The 19,972-nt window shown below is 40.2% G+C and overlaps 1 protein-coding gene and 1 long non-coding RNA gene across 4 annotated transcripts in view; one reads left to right on the forward strand and one right to left on the reverse strand.

Annotated features, from left to right (window-relative positions):
• The window catches only part of IDO2 (indoleamine 2,3-dioxygenase 2), a 56,589-nt gene that overhangs the window by 22,009 nt on the left and 14,608 nt on the right, over window positions 1-19,972 (reverse strand). Inside the window, exons 2-6 of one of the 3 annotated variants that reach the window (XM_027598427.2) lie at window positions 10,697-10,792; window positions 6,507-6,626; window positions 4,078-4,196; window positions 1,903-1,917; window positions 405-504 (exon numbers count right to left, since the gene is read on the reverse strand). In XM_027598427.2, the coding sequence (XP_027454228.1) occupies window positions 405-504; window positions 1,903-1,917; window positions 4,078-4,196; window positions 6,507-6,626; window positions 10,697-10,792 (450 nt within the window). Of the gene's footprint in view, window positions 1-404; window positions 505-1,902; window positions 1,918-4,077; window positions 4,197-6,506; window positions 6,627-6,992; window positions 7,159-7,209; window positions 7,744-10,696; window positions 10,793-19,972 lie in introns of those variants that run through there. The other 2 variants (XM_027598428.2, XM_027598429.2) reach the window with 2 other exon arrangements.
• LOC113924542 overlaps window positions 1-19,972 on the forward strand; it is a 45,064-nt gene that overhangs the window by 10,942 nt on the left and 14,150 nt on the right. The gene's annotated exons all lie outside the window — the stretch shown is intronic.

The following is a 19,972-nucleotide window of genomic DNA, read 5'->3' on the forward strand; positions in this document are numbered from 1 at the left end:
TCATTTCCCTTTGCCTGACCCTGCAAGTCTGGATTAGGTTTTAGATGTCTTTTCATGAAACACTGCTTTTTTTTTCTTGTTACCCTATATATCGGCCCATCTTCCTCCACTGGACGGTGAGCTTCTGTGGAGGCCAGAGTAGTGTCTGTTTTGTTCCCCCAGAGACATCCATTGCTTAGAATTAGGCTAGTCTGTTGAGTGGATAAATGGTCATTCCAAGTTTTACGGTCGTTGAGGAACGGCAGAGATCTCTGTGGGCTAGAGTTCAGATATAAACCAAGCAGGACAAAGCCTGTCCATCTATATTGATTAGCTCACCACAGGGAGAGGGACTTGGTGGGAAGTAAAGCTCACACTAATTTCTCATTTAGGGGAAAAAAAAAAAAGTTCTGTGAAGACAATACCTTAATCCCAGGCACTGCTGCCTTCTCCACCAAAACAGTCACCAGTATAAAGCCACGCAGGCTCTCTCCCCCAGGAAATGAGACAATGAGGTCCAAGTTCCTTGGGAAGGAAATGACCACATGGTTAGCAAGGCTTGGACACCGCAAGGCGCACAGCCGCCAGGCCACCTCAGAGTGAGACAACCGTGAGAGCAAGTGGACTCTGAGAGAAACCCTCTCGGCTCCACAGGACTGCCCTGGGGAGGAGCCTCCACCTCCAGCCACATTCCAAAAAAAAAAAAAAAAGAGAGAGAGAGAGAGAGAGCAGATCTATTCCAGACCCCGTTCACGGGACCTGAAGACTCTCAAAGTCTAGCATGGCCCTGATGGTCCTCGCCTGTCTCCCCCAGGGGATCAGCTGAAGCATAAGTGGGCCGGCCCTGCTGATTCTCCACAGGGCCATCCTGGGCCCGTCACACCACTCCTGTCAGGAGCAGAGAGTCTCGGAGCCGTAGTGACCACAGGCCATAGCTAATTCCATGCTCCTCTTTTAGACATGAAACTATGGCCCAGAGAAGCACGGTGGTTTCCCCAGAGTCATGCAGCTGATGAGTCCCAGGACCAGGGCAGGAATATCTCATAACTCAGACTAGTGCTCTTTCTCATCAGTGATTTATCTTTTTCCCCCAAGTGCTGTATTATAGTAGAATGACAGCAGGAAGACTGTTATACAGGGATCGATTTTAAATGACCACTCATCATATAGATGCAAATATCCCAGACGTCGATCCAGTCTATAAAACCGAAAACTTCACTCCATAAGTCACTTCTGCCTCTAACATCTTATGCACGATGAGAGATGAAAAAAAACGCAAAAGAAAAGTAAGTCCGGAACTCCATTGTGCCAGCAGAGACAATAGCGTGGAAGGTGGTGTCTTTGCCTTTCCACCCTCCATCTTCTGAGCTACAGCTTTTATACTGAACCCCCTCCTGTGCTGAGGTTTGGCTCCTTTAGAGGCTAATTTTGCTCGCTGGGGAAAAAGGAGACTGAGGATGTCTGGAGCAGGCCTGCCCCACAAGCACCAGTCCGTGTAAAACAAGACATTGCAAAGGGATTCTTTTGTAGTTGGAGCAACCGCTGCCTGCAGTTGGGCCATTCATAGACCTTATGGTGAGACCAGAGATCTTTTTCAGATCATCAGACTTCAAAGAATCACAGAGAATTAGAAAATTGGTAAATTTTTTTTTTTTTTTTTTTGGCATTGCACTTTACTTGTTGCCTTATGCACAGATTGGAAAACATAGTAAAGAAAATTAATCCACTAATCCTTACAAAGCAGGGCACCACCGTTAACTTTTGGACTGTTAATTTTTGGCACATGTCCTTCTAGTCTTTTTTCGGGCATTTTTAGATAGTTTATATACCATACATAAAAATTGGTATGCTTTCTCTTTTATTTATTATAAGCTTTGAGTTCAAATGTATTCTAAAGTGAGTGAAGGACTTCGGAGAACTTACCCAATTTCCAAGGGTCTTCAGTATTGACAACCACAAAGAAAAAAAGAAAAGAAAAGAACAAATCAGTTTGTAAGCCGGATATGCCTTTTGCAGTCACATATACACAGGCATGTGTATTTGTGTGCACACACATACCCGTGCACACTTTGGATGTCACAGGTAGTGACTACACTGTGAGCAGAATATGCGACCCCAAAATGCACCGCTTTGGCGCACTCATTTCTTGAACTAACATTACTTGAGAAAGAGCTGGTACAAGAAGGACACTCTGACCTCCTTTGTTCCGCTGAAAGCAGGAAATAAATCTGCTACATGAAAGGTACTCTCCTGAGCCAGGAGAATAGAAAGTGTCCTTATCACCTGCAATAGGGAATTTAGGGGTGAGATGCCTGAGTAAACACATCTTATTACTTCTTCCCTAATTTGCTACCCCAAGTCCAAACCTCTTTGTCTTATGAATCTTTCCCAAATGTATTGCTTTCTTGTCTAAAAGGTATAGAAGCTGCTTGTTTTGGTCACTTGTTTGAGTCTCAGATTTTTATGGGCTCCCGTATGCACAAAATTAAATTCATTTTTCTCTTATTAATCTCTCTTACGTCAAGTTAATTATCAGACCAGCCAAAGAACCTAGAAGGGAAGAAGGGAGAAGTCTTCCTCTCCTGCAAGCCGCTGTGTGACAAAGAGGGAGCTACATCTCAGCTCATACACGAGCACCAGAACATTTAGCCTGTGGCCAGCATCATAAATTATCTTCTTCCTTTTATATGTTTGTAATTGCCACAAACCCACATTTCTGTTGTAACTCTTCTGCTCTTACTCACCTTTAGCATGTAGCTTAGGTCAAGTTTCACCCCCTCACCAAGCTGCTTCCTGATTTTTTTTTTTCTTCCTGATGGGGTAATAAACTTGCTTGCATGAGGTTTATTTTTTTTTATCTTAAAGATTTTATTTATTTATTTGACAGAGAGAAAGAGAGCGCACAAGCAGGGGGAGCTGCAGAGGGAGAAGGAGAAGCAGGCTCCCCACTGAGGAGGGAGCCCGATGTGGGGCTCAATCCCAGGACCCTGGGATCATGACCTGAGCCGAAGGCAGACACTTAACCCACTGAGCCGCCCAGGCGCCCTGACCAGAATCATTTCTACACATATATTTATTTTTTTTTCTGTCAAAACTCTGAGCCAGATTCAGCAGCTTTTTATGAGAATATTGGTCATCAATTTTGTTATGAAAGCAGAATTGGTCAAAGATCATTATTAATAATTATGGAAAATGTATCCTCCCAGGGCTCAGAGCTCCTTAGAGAGATGAGATGACCCCACTTCTTCCAAGGGCCACACAAATTAGTCCAGAAAGTTATATTGTCTGTCAAGTGTTTAATCCTCTAGAACAGATTCCCATCATCTCTGAAATCCTGTGGTACCCACAAACCTCATGCTGAGGAAGTTCTTCCTCACATCTAACCTAAATGTCCCTTTAGCTATTTTATGAAGTCACGAAGCACTATCTCTTGCATCTACAGCCTGAACTAAATTTGCCTGTGATAATAAAGTTCAAAGGGAAATTAAATACTTCCTCTCTTCCACCCATTCTATTGATTGTTTGTTAAAAAACTCTCGCTACTTCTTTAGACTAATGCTTACCTACATTCCCAGCCCAGCTTTCAGAGGATTGATGCCAACTAGGTAGAAGAGATGACATTATTCATCAAATTTCTCAATCCAGCTTATCTAGAGCCCTACGCCTTATTCACCCATAATCATTCATTTATGATCGCTACATCATGATCACTTACTGAAGTCACTGGCCCTAATTTGACATGAATGGAGGGCATGTTAGGGCACAGGAGATGATTTGGTGAGAAAGAATGAGTGAAGTCTAATCATGCAGGAGCTTGAAGGTCAAGTTGAGATGGGACGTGGAAGCAAACAAACAAACAAGAAAAATGTAGCCTGTACCAATGTATTCAGAGTGAAACTTCTGGGAACTGCGATTTTTGAACTTGCGTTCAGGTTCATCCTGCTTTGCAATCGTAAAGCAGATAATAAATATGAACATCTCTAATTGCAAGTGGCTGAAAAACCCAGGGCCTTCACTGTAGGAAGAGTAAAAGTCACAGGGCTGCCCTTTACTCAGTTTCAGTCTGTTCACATCCAAAGCACTCACTCCGCATCTTACCTTTCTGGATCCCTAGGGGTCCAGTTTGTCAGCACCAGGTCTGAGTGGACCAGGATAGGAGGGAGCCCCAAGTTTCTGGAGACTTCAACAAGGGGAAGGGCAAGATTTCTTGGCAGAACCTTTTAGATATAAATCCAGATATATACGATCATGATACAATAGATAGAATATACGGCAAATAGATAAATCCAGATACATATGACTATGATACAATACGATACGATAGAATGTACGACTAGTATCTTCTAGAAAGAATGCAGCAGAGGAAGTAGTCATGGTTGCCCTCTATTCCAGCAATCCTGTGGTAGAGAAATGACCTGGGCAATAACACTGATATTATCTGAGTGATCCATAAATACACACCTCACTTTCATATTTTTTTTCTGTTTACAATCTGGTGGATATATTGTTTATAAGTACAAGCTGAAATATATAATAATATTACAAAGCTGGACCACATACACATAGATATAGCATAAAATAATCTCTGAAAATTGACTGCAAAGAAGGCATCAAATGTTTGACCAAATGTTTGAACATCAACTGGGGACTGAGTTGATGCGTAGTGGGAAAAAAATCTCTATCTCTATTTATCTATAGACAGAGACAACTACATAAATATGTTGATATATCTGTTTGTGTGCATAAGAACACAAGCATATTTACACATGTGGGTATGTATGTACACACATACGTGTGTGTGTGTGTGTGTGTGTGTTTATGTGTCAATCAGAAAGAGGAATGGGGAGGATAGAACACTTCATCCTGTGTGGCAGCCAACTCTGTCCATCACTTCATACGTCAAACCCAATAATACCTTTAAGTAAGTCACCTCAAGACAGTTCCCTTTCAACCCCTAAGTTATCTGAGGACCACTCCAAAGAGACTCATCTGCCCACAAGTCCAGAAAAACTATTCAGATCTATGGGGACCAGAAGGGGTCTCTTATTTGTGGACAAGGCTAAGTTAGTTTGGATCCAAAAGAACATTCTCATGCTCCCTATCTCCCACTTCCATTTTTATTTCCCCCTAAGATAAAAGCATCTATTAAAGGAGCCCCACTTCTGCCTTTGCTTTCCCTTAGATTTTTAGATCAGACTTGGGACAGAACTGTTTTTTAGGTAGAAAGAAATAAAGAACTTTAAAGAGTCTTAAAATTCAAACTGAAGTTTAGCTTTCCTTGGGAATCAGGGGATGAGGAAGGCAGTGCAGAAGGGGGTTGTCTATTTCGGTGAGAAGTTAAAAGATGAGATGCAGAGCAAGTCAGGGATGATCTGGGGCCATGGACAGGGCCTTCCTGTTTGCCTGGACGTGAATGGACACACCTCGTTAGAGACTCCCTCTCCCGTCACCCTTCTCCACTCCTCCCCCATCTAAGATTGTGGTTTGGAGAACCCAAGGGGGAGGGGAGCCCAGTGGGATGGTTGGTAGTGTGCCTAGATTCCAGACTTTCTTATATCAGGCACACAATTTTAAAAATAAGATTTCCTAACATTTAAAAACTCTGAAGCAACTCTATACCTTCCTCCTCTCTCCTTTCTCAGCCTCCCTTCATTTTCCCATGGGAGTTTCCCATGTTTACTTGGAAGAAAAGAGGCAGGATCAATCAAGCAAACCAAAGAGGCTGGGGCTGCTCAGTGAACATGAAGTACTGGAACAGTGTAAACTCCGATTCCTGGAAAAGGGACACTTCTGCAAAATGAAAGGGAGTAGTGTTTTTTACTGCCGTCAGTGGAACTCAAGAGACTTCACGTTGCAAGGTTCAGGTTGAAACCATGAAACGTTAAGTCAAGATTCAGAAGAGATTTAAATAAACTATTAAGAGACCAATAATCAGTAGAAAGAAAGGAGTATTAAAAATTTAAAATCATGTTAATGTCAAGGAGTGCCTCTAGGGAAAGAAGTTTACATTGGTGAATCAGAAGGTCTGAGCGTGGCCTTGCATTTTACACTCACTTGCTCTCTGACCTCGGACAAGGACTTTATCTTCTGTCATCCTCAGCTATCTGTAAAATGGGCATAGTGGAGTTTTACTTACTTTATGGGATTGTGAAAGTCAAGAGATAATGTATGTGCAGAGGCAGACAAAATGAGGTAAAAGGTAAGCTATCATTAAGTATTTTATGAGACCTCAGTTCTTGCTTTCAAATGCATCTTGAAGCATTATTGCCAGAAAGAAAATAGATGTGAAAGCTAATGAAAGGGAGAAATGGCTATAAGTTCTAAAAAAAAAAAAAAAAAATTAGCTTCTTAGGGAAAAAAATTCTTTCACTGAAGTGGGCCACTTGCCCTTCCTTCAACGGATAGCCAGAGAAAAGAACAAGAAAGGACCTATCTTCCAGAAAAACAGTGGGGGGGCCAAGCAGGGAGCGCATTCCAGGAGCAGCCGAACTGCCGGACGGCAAGGCGGGCATCTACTTGCCCCGTACCTCTTCGGGCTGTGTCTCTCCTCTCTGCCAGACATAGCCCATGGTCATGAAGCTCAGGACCAAGTGGGCCAGGCGCTGTTCCCGGTAACTCTTGAGGAACTGGCAGTTCAGCAGGGGCATCTGTTCAAGACAATATTCACACATTATCAGCTGCAGGGCTGAGGATGGGCACAGGGGTTCTCTGACTGGAACGGCTCATCGGGTGTGGGGAACAGGTTATATTTTTGTGGAGGAACCAAGAGCCTCCGTGCACACCCATTCTCCCCCTGATCCGAGTACCCCGCAGTACGGAGGCATTCCGGGCAACATTGCTCGGGATGTACCGAACCACTCCACCCAAGCTCCCATATGGCCCCCGTGGTTGTGCCAGCCACTGGTCGCCTCCACCGAACTGACAGATTAGTTAGAGCGTTCTTGCATAACGAATTCCCGAGACCGGGATCGTTTACTTCACCGAGCGTACCGTGGCAACTTTTATAGCCCTACCTATCAAGGCAGCTCTGCTTCCTTGACGTCATGTAAGCCCGATAACAAAGCTGCGCTGCGGGCCTGCTCTGTCAGCTTAATTCGGAAGTAAAAGGAAGCCCAGGGGAGTTGGAAATTTGACCAAATCCCTAGGCATTAGGGCATTAGCCCAGCTGGGCCAAAGGGTTGTGCGGTCCCTGTTTGAACCCTTCCAATGACCCTGGCTGGGTGTTTTCACCTCTCCATGTCCTCTTCCTTGTGGAAATGTGTCACCTGGAAGTTTACTGATGGCGTCCTCATGAAAGCCACACCTTGCAGAGAAGTTAATTATTGACAGCCCTGCCTAAACAACAACGGGTTTCTCACTTTTGCCTGGAACAGCCTTGCCTGTCTTGGTTGACACCAACAAGGAGCTCCAGTTTCCTGGCAACGCCCCCTCCCCACCTCTGCTCTCCTCCTTCCTCCCATGGCTGCCCCAGCTCTAGACACAGCCTGATCCAGATCTTCCCCTCTCCGGGGTCCTTAAGTGCCACAAAAGGTGGTGGCAGACGTCTTGTGTATCCTTTTAAGCTCCAGGCACCGCCGAGCAGCCTCAGACCTGCTGCTCCTCCCGCGCGGGCTCCCCCCCCCCCCCCCCCCCCGCCGCGGAGTCCTCTCTCTGCTCTCCGCTAGAGGGCAGCCTTTCCGCGTCTGTCCGCTCCTCGCAGCCTTTCCGCGTCTGTCCGCTCTTCGCAGCCTTTCCGCGTCTGTCCGCTCCTCGCAGCTGCGTGTTTATTCCTCCTAAAAATTGGCTCTGACAGAATCGCAAATGCAATGTGCTCTAGGCTTCCGTGCTTGCGTGTGTGTATGGGGTGGAGGGACGGGGGGGACGGGTGGCTGCTGAGATGTTGCATTTCAACAGGAAGTAGGCTGAAAATTCTAATAGTTTTTGAGTACTTGTTATAAAAAGGCTCCTAACTAAAGTGTTTACTAGGCGGGATGCTAGGAACTTCCCACACCAGATGGTGTTCCATCTTCCCCCCAAATCCACAGGACAAAACAGTCAGAGAGGGTAGGCACTGGGTCACAGACCCGGGAGGGACTGAGCCAGGGTGTTACTTAAGTTCTACTGACCACTGTCCTGCTTTCTCAAGTTAGCACTCCCTGATAGAAATATGAGAGCCACATTTGTAATTTCAAATGTTCTAGCAGTGACATAAAAAAAATACTAAAAAGAAACATGAAATTCGTTTTAATAATGTATTTTTCTATGTCAGTATATCCACAATATTATCAACACATAGTATAAAAATATTGAGATATTTTGTTCTTTTTATAATAAGTCTTCAAAATCCAGTGAGTAGCTTATTTATCAATTTGTCTTAACCACATTTCAGACGTTCAATAGCCATAAGCCCCTCTTGGCTACCTATAATGCAGCCTTAAGGGAAAGGAACAAAGTCTGAGTTGGAAATGTGGCTCTTGGTTAGAGGTTTTCTTGGAAATTTCTTGCACATTCCAGAGTCCCTGGACTCTCCCTTCCAAGCAAACACAAATAATTAAAAAAGAAAAAAAAAAAGATTTAGAAAAAAATAAACAGCAACAACAAATACTCTTCGTAGTGGAAGTTTTTTCTACAAAAAACGATGAAGTGGTTAGGGGAAGAATGAGTCATAAACTTAATGTTTTCCTCAATTTAAAGTAATCAACTTATGGGGCGCCTGGGTGACTCAGTCGGTTAAGTGGCTGCCTTTGGCTCAGGTCATGATCCTGGGGTCCTAGGATGGAGTCCTACATCCAGATCCCTGCTCAGCGGAGAGCCTGCTTCTCCCTCTCCCTCTGCCTGCCACTCTGCCTACTTGTGCTCTCTTGCTCTCTATCAAATAAATAAATAAAATCTTTAAAAAAGAATAATCAACTTGGTTTCATATTTGTGTTTTAAGATGGAAAGTAAATACAGAAGTTGTAAAATGCAATCTCATTAAAGTTATAATTTTCATTTTCCTGATTATTAATAAAGGTTAGCATCTTTCATATGTCACTTGGTCAGTCATGTTTGCTATTTTGCAAACTGTTCATGTTTTTAGCACCTTTTTTTTTTTAACTTGGTTGTTTGTCTTTCTGTTTTATTTCCAGGACTTTGTATATCCAGGATACAAATTTTTTTCTCATTTATATATGTGATAACATCATCTTTCAGTTTATGGCTTGGCTTTTCATTTTCTTTATGGTCTATTTTGATGAATGGAGGTTCTATTTGAATGAAATGAAGCCTATCAGAAAAATATCCCAGTTTTAGTCATTAGGAAATCTTCCTTAGTCCAAGTACATATTTTAAATTCTCTTCTAGAACTTAAATTTTTGTCTTTTACATATAAATTCTTAACCCATCTGGAATGAATTTATTTTTGTTTATGATAAAAGTAGCCAATCCAGTGGTCCTCTTTGTTTATTGCTGGCCCCATATCATCTGGTTTTAATTTTTGTAGTTTTGTATTATGTCATGATAATTGATAAGGCAAATCTTCTCCCCTTGCTGTTGTTAAATATACATATATTTGTTCATTTACTATGTAACATGACATGATAAACTAAACATTATCTTACTTTCACAACTTCCACATCTTTTTTTTTTAACATCTTGTTAAAAATAAATGTAGAATTTTAACTCCATCATCATGTTAATGCACTTTGGCCACAATACTATGTCCATACACACACATGGCATGCACAAATTATTTTAGAAATTCCTTCTTATTTCACAGACACATTAGCAGTGATTACTAAGAATTAACTGTACCCCTCCCCCCAAAAAATTGACCGTATATTTCATTAATTTCATTATTTGGGGATGTTTCTTAAATACTCATTTTTCATCTTTCCTGAGTCCTTTATTCTGATTTAGATTCAGGATGCTGGAATAATTTTTGAACATTTGAGACAAAGTGCCTGGATAGTATATTTTCATATTTCTTGATTTGACTGATAATTTACTTTTTTTAGTTCTTATGGATGGTTAATAAAATCTGGGTTCTTCATACATTATCTTTAAAAAATATCACTATAGACAGACATATATTTATTTTATACTTTGGATTATAACCCAATGCTACTTTATTTACTTGCTATATTGTTCCATATGGGCCACCGGGGGCTCTTTCAGGTTGGTTTCTGTGTCCCATTTGACACGTCCCAACCTTTCGTGTTTGTTTGTTAGAATTCCTTTACTTTCCGGCAGTGCAAGATGTTTCATCTTGCATTTGCCCTGTCCCAAGTTTATAATCAGCCTTTTCTCCAAGGAGCCCTAGTTCCTTTTATTGGAGAAAGGTTATTTGTCCTGACACTGGGCTTGCCCATTGCTCCTGGGAGCCACTGCTCCTAGGTCTTCACAGGGGACAAAGCTAGGAACTGTATCGTGTGCCTGTGTGTGCACACATATTACATATATCCATACCCATATAATATTGATTTATCTGCATATGTTTATCTATTTACCCACGTATGTAATGCTAAGCATGACTTAGGGAAATGCGTGTGTAATATGATGTAATATCATTCCACTCTTCAGGAAAGGTGAGGTAGCTTTCTTGGTAATTTCAATGGCAATGATTGGTGTCCCTGGGTCCACTGACCCACTTTCATAATGCTGATAAAGAAATGTGGTGTGGGGTTGAAAATAAGATGGTGAGAAGAACTTAAAGAGAAAAAAAGAAGAACTTAAAGAGAAGAATAAAAAATATATATACCTTGTTCACTCGAGCTTGAAGTTGGTGACTCTCAATCAAATGAGGGAGTTCGTTGGCAATTTCCATCCAAGGCCTAAAATAATCTGGAAGTTGTTTCTGCATTCAAAATGGAAACATCTCAGTATTTTAGACCTCTTGGGGGAGCAGCCTGGGGGAGTAGCTGCTTACAGATTTCAGTTTTAAATTAAAATTCAGGTCAGTTCAGTTCAACAAGTATTGAGAATTCACTCTATGCTGGGCCCTGTGCTAAGCATTGCAAACACACAGATGACCAAAATACAATCCTTGGGCTTAAGGAGCATGTGGTCTAGTAAGGCAGAAAAAAAATGCAGTCAGATATATCCCAATGCAGTGTAATATGTTCAGTTACTGACATGTGTATAAGCTTAAGAACTTGAAAAGAAGAGAAGTTGTTAATTCTGTCAGCAGTTGTGGGAAATTAAAGGGAAGTATCTGTAGAAATATGACAATTGGGGCCAGTGTTGGAGTCTGAAAGTGACTTTGCTAGGGGGAGTTTGAAAATGGGAAGGCAGTAAAACAGAAGAGATAGTGGATATAGAGATAACTGTGCTTCCTGGGACTACAGGGGACTACCGGTGACTCAGTGTTATTGGAATATAAAGCTCAGGAGAAAAAGTGATTGATAATGAGACCAGAAAATCAGACCAAATGTGCTTTTTATAAGGTACATAAGAATTTTCTTTTCATGTAGTTAGTAACATGGTTTAATTTGAATTTTAGAAAGATAATTTTGTTTGTAAGATTTGAAGATATAAAATCAGACTAGGAAGGCTTTCAAGTACTATTTGAGGACTAAATTTAGGCAATGACAGTGAATTTACAAAGGAAATATTCAAGAAATATTTGGAAAGGGACACCTATGTGGTTCAGTTGGTTGAGTGTCCAACTCTTGATTTCAGCTCAGGTCTTGATCTCAGGGTCATGATCTCAGTGTGGTGAGATTTAGCATCAAGCTCTGCACTCGGCTAGGAGGAATCTGCTTGTTTCTCTCCCTCTACCCCTCCCCCTGCTTGCACTTTTGCTTTCAAATAAATAAATAAATCTTTAAAAAAGAGAAATATTTGGAAAGTAAAATTAAAATGATGAGATGATTACATTTAGAGGTGGGGGCTAAGGGCAAGGTGACTTCTAGACTAACAGCACTACCTGTGCTGGACCCAGGGTTTAGCCAAGTAAACATAGGCTGAATTTCAGCAATCCTAACTCCATCCCAGGAAATGGCACACTATACCTATTGTTGTAAATAAACTTATTTTGGAATATAATCACACTTGTGTGTTTACATATTGTCTGTGGCTGCTTTCACAACACAGCAGCAGAGCCTTGGGTAGTTGTGACAGAAAAACTGTATGGTATGCAAAACTTCAGGGATTTACTATTTGGCCCTTTGCAGAAAAATTTGGCAACTCCCAATCTATCCCTATGGTCTGGGCCTCCTTTTTCAGAGCATAAACTGTGCAACTGAATGTTGTGTCTCTGGGTTAAGAAGGAGAGGCCGTAAGGATGATTTCCGGGTTTAGAAAATAGGTTACTGAATGTAGCGATTGGAACACAGATTGAAACAGAAATGCAGGGGGATGTCAAAGAGAAAGCATACAAATAGTGAATTTATTTTTCAATATTTATAGCCTAAAATGTCTGTGGAATGTCAAGATATGGCCACATACCGGGCAAGTGCATTTGCAGTTTGAAGTTCAGGATAAAAACTAGTATTAGAAATGCACAGGTGGGAGGCATAACTGTGGTTAAAAACTCCCCATGTAGTTAAAACCCCACAAGAGTGTATAAAGTCATTCAGGAGAAGTCCCAAAGTAAAAGGAGAAGGCCCAGATCATCACACTGGGGAATACTGACAAAGCAGGCAGAGGAAGTGAATCCAGCAAGACAGATCAAAATGAGGTTCGACGGGCCAGAAGAGAATCATCCTACAGAAGTCAATACTTTAGAAGACATTAGAAGACATCAAAGAAGGGACTCATCAGAAGGTCAGGTGTATCAGTAGAAAGTTAAAGGAAGATTGTCTCCTATGGAAAAAAAAAATTAAGCGGGTACTCATGTATATCAGTCTTTCTATATACAGAAATTTAGGTTAGGGTCGTGGAAGCAGGGTTCAAATTTTAGTGTGTTGAGGAAGTGAGAGCATAGAGACCGAAAGTGTAAATTACTATCTTTAGGAGAGTCTTGGGCATTAGCAAGGAGGCATGTGGGTTTGAGAGCTATCTCAATTTTAAAATGAGAACCTTGAGCAGTTTAGTCTTGAAAGAGGAGACTTTGAAGATAAAGGACAGACAGGAGTAACCTCAGGCAAAATGTCACGGAGGAAGGCGAACAGGGCAGTAAGAGGCCAAGTGAAGCATCTTGCTTTGAAGCGATAGAAGGAGGAGGCCTGGAGTTGGAGGGAATTTGCTCTTTATGGACTCAATATGTTATTAAATGGGAGTGATGATCAGGTTCTATGAGTTGAAGAAAAGGGTTGGTGTTAAATTAATTATAGAAGGGAGAAGGAACAGGAAATTAAACATAAAAAATGCAAGCAGTACATTATAATATGCCTTATATTATGTACATTATACTATCTTATAATGCTACATAAGACCCAGTGCAGTTTGAAAAGTATAAGTTTGGAGAGGTATGGAACTATAAGTTACCTATGAATCACTTGTTGGAGGTGGTCCTCTGTCTCTCAGAATCTGAGACAAAATTGGGTTCAAACTCCTAATTAACTCATAACCTGGGTGAATCTAACGTTCAATCCACAATCTCTGAAAATTAGACTTTACTTAATCCTCTCTTTTTTATCTTTAAAACTGAATCAGTTCAGGACAGAGAACCCCCTACTAGCTTTCACAACAAATCAGATTATACCAGCATCATATTATTTTTATTTTTGCTATAGATTGAGATGTCATGGAAAGAAAATTCCATCACACTCTCCTCCTCAGGTGTTCCTTTTTTTTCCTTTAAGATTTTACTTATTTATTTGTCAGAGAGAGAGAGAGAGAGAGAGAGAGGGAGCACAACCAGGGGGAGAGGGAGGCAGAGTGAGTAGCAGGCTCCCTGCTGGAGCCAGATTCAAGACTCAATCCCAGGATCCTGGGATTATGACCCGAGCCAAAGGCAGACGCTTAACTGACTGAGCCACCCAGGCATCTCATCCTCAGGTGTTCTTCACACAATACCCCTGCTTCTGGGAAGGAGTCTACCTTGCTCTCCCGCTCTTTTCCCTGGGAGAAAAAGTTTATAAGCATGGTAGTATAATCTTCCCCAGCAGCGCTCAGCAGTAGGTGCAGAATTGAAGAGGACTGATAATTACATTGACACAAGTTTGGGGATTTGCAGAGTGGAGGCAGAGTTGAGAATATTAGCAAGAATAAAGGCAGAGACGTCTATGGTAAATGGACTCTGAACTGGCAACTTGTTTCTCGTTTGTATGATGCATTTTTCTTTAAAGATTTTATTTACTTATTTGACAGAGAGAGAGAGTACAAGCATGGGGAGCAGCAGAGGGAGAGGGAGAAGCAGGCTCTCCACGGAGCAAGGAGCCCAATGCAGGGTTCGATCCCAGGACCCCGGGATCATGACCTGAGCTGAAGGCAGATGCCTAACCGAGTGAGCCACCCAGGTGCCCCAATGCATATGTTTTATGAACAAAAACTGAATACAATTTTACAGAGATAATGGAATATAATCTTCATAAAAGAAAAATCAAAGGTGCAGAGTCATAATATTAAAAGGGTCCTTTTAAAGTAGGTTTTTAAGGGGCACCTGGGTGACTCAGTCGGTTGAATGTCTGACCCTTGATTCTGGCTCAGGTCTTGATCTCAGGGTCATGGGCTTGAGCCCCACTTGGGGCTCTGCTCTCTGTATGGAGTCTACTTGTCCCTCTCCCTCTGCTCCTCCTCCCCCACTCTCTCTACTCTCTCTCTCAAATAAATAAATAAAATCTTTAAAATAAATTAAAAAAATAAAGTGGATTTTAAGAAGGAAAGTTGTAACCAAATCATCACCTCCAGCCTTCTTTCTTTGATGCCTAGACAAGGAATCCTATTCTGAAAATTAAATGGAGGCATCCTGGATTTCTGCTTTCCTCACCTGCATGGAAATCCTTACATACTACCTTTTGCCTTCAGCTAGGCTGCAGTGGAGTATTTCCTTTTCCTTTTCCCTTAGATTCCCAGAGGAATCTCTGCCTTCCTCCTGTTTTTTCCTCTCCTTTCTTTAAAAAGAGGGAAACAAACCATAAGAGACTCTTAAAAACATAGAACAAACCAAGGGGTGATGGAGGGAGGTGGGTGGGGGAGGGGCTGCCCAGTGATGAGTATCAAGGAGGGCACTTGATGTGATGAGCACTGTCATAGTAAGTGATGAATCACTGAATTCTACTCCTAAAACCAATATTGCACTGTATGTTAACTAAATAGAATTTCAATAAAAATTAGAAAAAAAGAAAAAAAATCAAAAATTCTAATGTTTGAGTTTCTGTATATCACCCACAAACACAAGAAAATCATGAGCTTTTGCAATCATCTGGGCTCTCAAAGTGTAGTCCCTAGTCCAACAGCCTGGGAACTTGTTAGAAATGCACATTCTCAGGCCCCACCCCAGGCCTACTGAATCAGAGACTCTGGGGTGAGGCCCAGCAGTGTGTGTTTTAGCAAACCTTGCAGGTGAAGATGATGTACTCCAAAGTTTGAAAACCACTGATGTGGGGACCTTGAAAATGATCAAGAAGGGGAGAAAGGTTTTTAAAGATATTTCATAATCTATTAAGATTGTAGCATTTCTTTTTAGCTTTTCCTCTAGAGACAGAAGAAAGTATTGAATTGTTAATTATTTTTTCATTGTCAGACTTTTTTTTTTAATTACAAGGTAGGAGACAGGATTAGCTGATGAGTTTTTCATGAAATAGCACCCTTTTCTGTCAGTTCACACATATCTAACACATCTGTTTTAAAACTTGTATGGTATTCCAGTATTCTATTAATGCATATTACTAATTGTTTTTAATTTTTCCCTATTAAGAAATCTGAAACAGTCATCCTTATACATGTAATTTTGGATATTTTCTTATTATTAGAACAAATTTCTGAAAGTGGATTTGCTGGATTAAAGATTCTTCACATGGGAAGGTTGAAAACCGCTTCTTGATTTTCTAACAGAAAAATTACATAAATTTATAATTGTAATTATAGTATGTGATATATAATGGGAGTACCAGCTTAGCTTTACCAAACTTTTTTTCATATTGTTATGCTTTTTTTTAATTTTACTTTATTATGTTATCTTAGTCACCATACATTACATCCTTAGTTTTTGATGTAGTATTCCATGATTCATTGTTTGCATATAACACCCAGTGCTCCATTCAATACGTGCCCTCTTTAATACCCATCACCAGAAACAAATAATACATATATGTTTTTTTTTAAAGATTTTATTTATTCGACAGAGAGAGAGAGATAGCGAGAGAGGGAACACAAGCAGGAGGAGTGGGAGAAGGAGAAGCAGGCCTCGTGCCGGGCAGGAAGCCAGATGAGGGGTTCGATCCCAGGACCCTGGGATCATGACCTGAGCCGAAGGCAGAGGCTTAACAACTGAGCTACCCAGGTGCCCCTGTTATGCTTTTTAAGATAGTATATGTATTATATTATTGCATTAAAATTCTATAATAATTTTTTAAAGATTTATTTACTTATTTATTTGAGAGAGAGAGAGAGAGAGAGAGAGTGAGCACACAGAGGGAGAGGGAGAAGCAATCTCCTCGCTGAGCAGGAAGTCTAATTTGGGGCTCAATCCCAGGACCCTGGGATCATGACCTGAGCTGAAGGCAGATGCTTAACCAACTAAGCCACCCAGGCGCCCTATAATTATTTTAATATTTAATAAACATTAACCTCACAAGAAATATACCTCTTTTGGAAATGATTAAAAATAATGCAATCAATGTTTATGGTAAAACAGTCCAAAAGCACAAAATTTATAAGATGGAAAGTAAAAGTACCCTAATTCTCATCCTCCCATCTAGTAATGACAACACTTGCAAGTTTCTTATGTAGTTTTCCAGAAACTGTACATGCTATCATACTATTGTATACATTAACCCTTCCATGGTTATTAACGAGTTTGAATATCTTTTCATATGCTTTGATCATTGCATTTTGTGTAGGTGTGTGAAACAGACATTCACAACAGGGTAGTCAAATGGACCAGTATTTTCATTTATGCCATTGGGTTTTTACATTATGCTTAGAAAGTTCTTCTCATCCCAACCGTATTTCTTTTAGGCTATTTCTAGTTTAATTGTTGATGCTTACATCTGTAATCCATCTACATTTGCGTTGTACATGTTCTGGGTTAGAACATATTATCTCAGGGCGCCTGGGTGGCTCAGTCCTTAAGTGTCTGCCTTCGGCTCAGGCCATGATCCCAGGGTCCTGGGATCGAGCCCCCATCGGGCTCCCTGCTCCGTGGGAAGCCTGCTTCTCCCTCTCTTTCCCACTTGTGCTCTCTCTCACTATCTCTGTCTCTCTCAAATAAATAAAATCATAAAACAAAAGAACGTATTATCTCATTTCCATCTTGAAATAAAGCCCAGAGTTGTTGGATGGCTTTCCGCTTTCCTGAGATTATACAACCTCCTCTGACTCAGAGTTCAGTGCAGTTAATACCACCTCAGAGTAGTGGACATAGGGGGATGGGAGATGGTTACAACCATCAAATTGAAACTTTGTGTGTTTCTCATAACTCTCATTCCAGTAACTGGAACTTCCAGGACTAAGATGGACATAGATAATGAAATATTTGGCCCTCTTTCCTTTATAAAAACCAATTTCCTACTTTATGTTATTCTTTTGCTAGACTTACACATCTATCAAAGTATAATTTTCAAAAAAGTTAAAAAAAATTACTCACACAAATAGAGAATGTATGTCCAAAATACATTTGTTTCCTTAATGAGGAAATCAGCAGGATGGTAAAGTTGGTTCAAAAGCACTTGTTAAACTGGGTATTCACAGAGTTTTAAAAAAAGAATGTTGAAATCAAATTATTAGGCTTAATAATAACAATGATCCAGTTAATGTCTGTAACTTTAGGGGTATATCTTCTACTCAACAGAAATTAATTGTAGCTTTTTGTACAACAATCAGGTTAATATGTAACCTTATAGATTGGGCCATAATTAATAGTAAGTAGCATAGCAAACAAAGGGACAATCCTTAGATGATTAAGTAATTCTCAGGTGAAACTGTTAGGGCTCCAGGATGGTATTAAATGAACCACAGCTACCCTTTTACTCTATTATGGATAATTTTTCTCAACACATTTATAATATAAAATAGAGTAGACTTCTAAAAGGATCTATCTTATAGGAATAATAAAGTCTTTTAGATTAGCACTTAGGTTAAGTTAACTAAAACTTCCAGTTAAGAAAATAACACAGAAAGTTTAAAAATAAAAGTTTGGGTAAAAATAAACCAGGGAAATATCAGCAAAGCTGGATGACAATATGAATATTGTAAGCAGATGGCTATAAATGAAATAAAAGATTTTGTGTCAATGGAAAGCAGCAATCTGACATTGCAACAAAGTCAAATGAGGTGAAAGAAATTACCGGATGGCTTTGAAGAGATAGGTAAGCAGCATGAGGGACCTTGTAGGCTACACCAAAACATTTGGTTTTGTTCTAAAGAGTAGAAAGATAGTTTTAAAGATCGGAGTGAGGAGGCTGGATTTTCCTTTTAAAAAATCACTCTGACTGCTGTGCAGTGTGTTGTATAGCTGGGCAAAAGTGGAAATGAGACAAGGTAGAAGGCAAAAGCCCAAGGGAAAATAATGGTGGATTACATGAGGGTGGATAGCTAGGAAATACATTTCAGAGATAAAGCTGAATCCACTCATTCTCAAATGAATCATTTGTGACTAGTGAAGATTATTGTGAGGCTCAGGTGAGAAAAATGTAGTTAAGGTCAACACAGGCAGAGTACCAAGTTAGCATTTACTAAATAGTAATTACTACTATTATATCATATATTATAAAGGGATTATAATAGGAAATAAGAAAAACTCAACTCTTAATGAAATACAGGAATGAATTGAATCGCCATTTCGAACACTAAAAGATCTTTTTTTTTATTTAGAAGTAGGAAACTTAAATGAATCAATAAGCATAGAAAAAAATAGAAAATGAAGTTAAAAACTTACTAAAATTTCTCTAGTCTCAAGAGGTCTCAGGACATATTTATTTTCTGTGTGGAGCATAGAAAAAAATGAGACAGCATCTAATGAATCTTATGAAGAAAACAACTTCAGGAGTAGTCCTTGAAAGAATAACACTACTGTTATTTATGAATAGATAAAGGATAATCCTGGGGCACCTGGGTGGCTCAGTCGGTTGAGCATCTGCTTTCGGCTCAGGTCATGATCCCAGGGTCCTGGCATTAAGTCCCACATCGGGCTCCCAGCTCAGCGGGGAGTCTGCTTCTCCTTCTCCCCCCACTCACTCTCTCTCTTTCTCAAAAATAAATAAAATTAAAAAAAAAGAAAAGGATAATCCTTAAACAAAATATTATCTAACTGAATTCAATAGTATGTCAAAAGACCAATCAATTTTGAGCATTGTTGTGAGTATATTTTAACATTAGAAAGTTATTATTATACATGAAATCAGGAGAACCAGACAAAGAATATAGAAGATGTTTGGAGAGAATATTTTCGTAACCTGCTGGAGGACATACCAAAGTATGGCTAAAGCGCTTTGAAAGAGAAAGGACTTGACAATAATAAATCTTTTCTTTTCATTACTTTTTCTTTTTTTGTTTTCGTTTTTGTTTTTTTCCCTGAGGGATGGTTAAATAGATTTGAGACAGAAGCTGAATAGCAATGGATAGCAGCTCCCATAGAGAGCAGTTCACCTTCTCACGCCCCTCTCTCCACCTAGAATGGGAGCACAGTCATTCCCCATAATAAACACTAGACAAACAATAACTTTTAATTGGCACTAAAGTAACTAGTCTATCTAGACGCCCAAATCTTTTGTTTTGGTCTTCTATTGTATTCTAAGCATCTACCTACATGCCCTTAAATGTAGAAAATAGAGAAAAAATACTAAGTTGAAACAATGAATAAAAAGCCAGTAAAAAAAAAAATGAGAGAATAGTAAATCCAGAGAAGGTCATTAATTTGACACTAGAGAGAGAGCAAATGGTTGGAGGTTAGAAAGTAGGATGCGGAAGAGTTCTAAACAACTGCCCTCAA

This window comes from Zalophus californianus, chromosome 2, assembly GCF_009762305.2.
Source record: "Zalophus californianus isolate mZalCal1 chromosome 2, mZalCal1.pri.v2, whole genome shotgun sequence".
NCBI lineage: Eukaryota > Metazoa > Chordata > Mammalia > Carnivora > Otariidae > Zalophus > Zalophus californianus.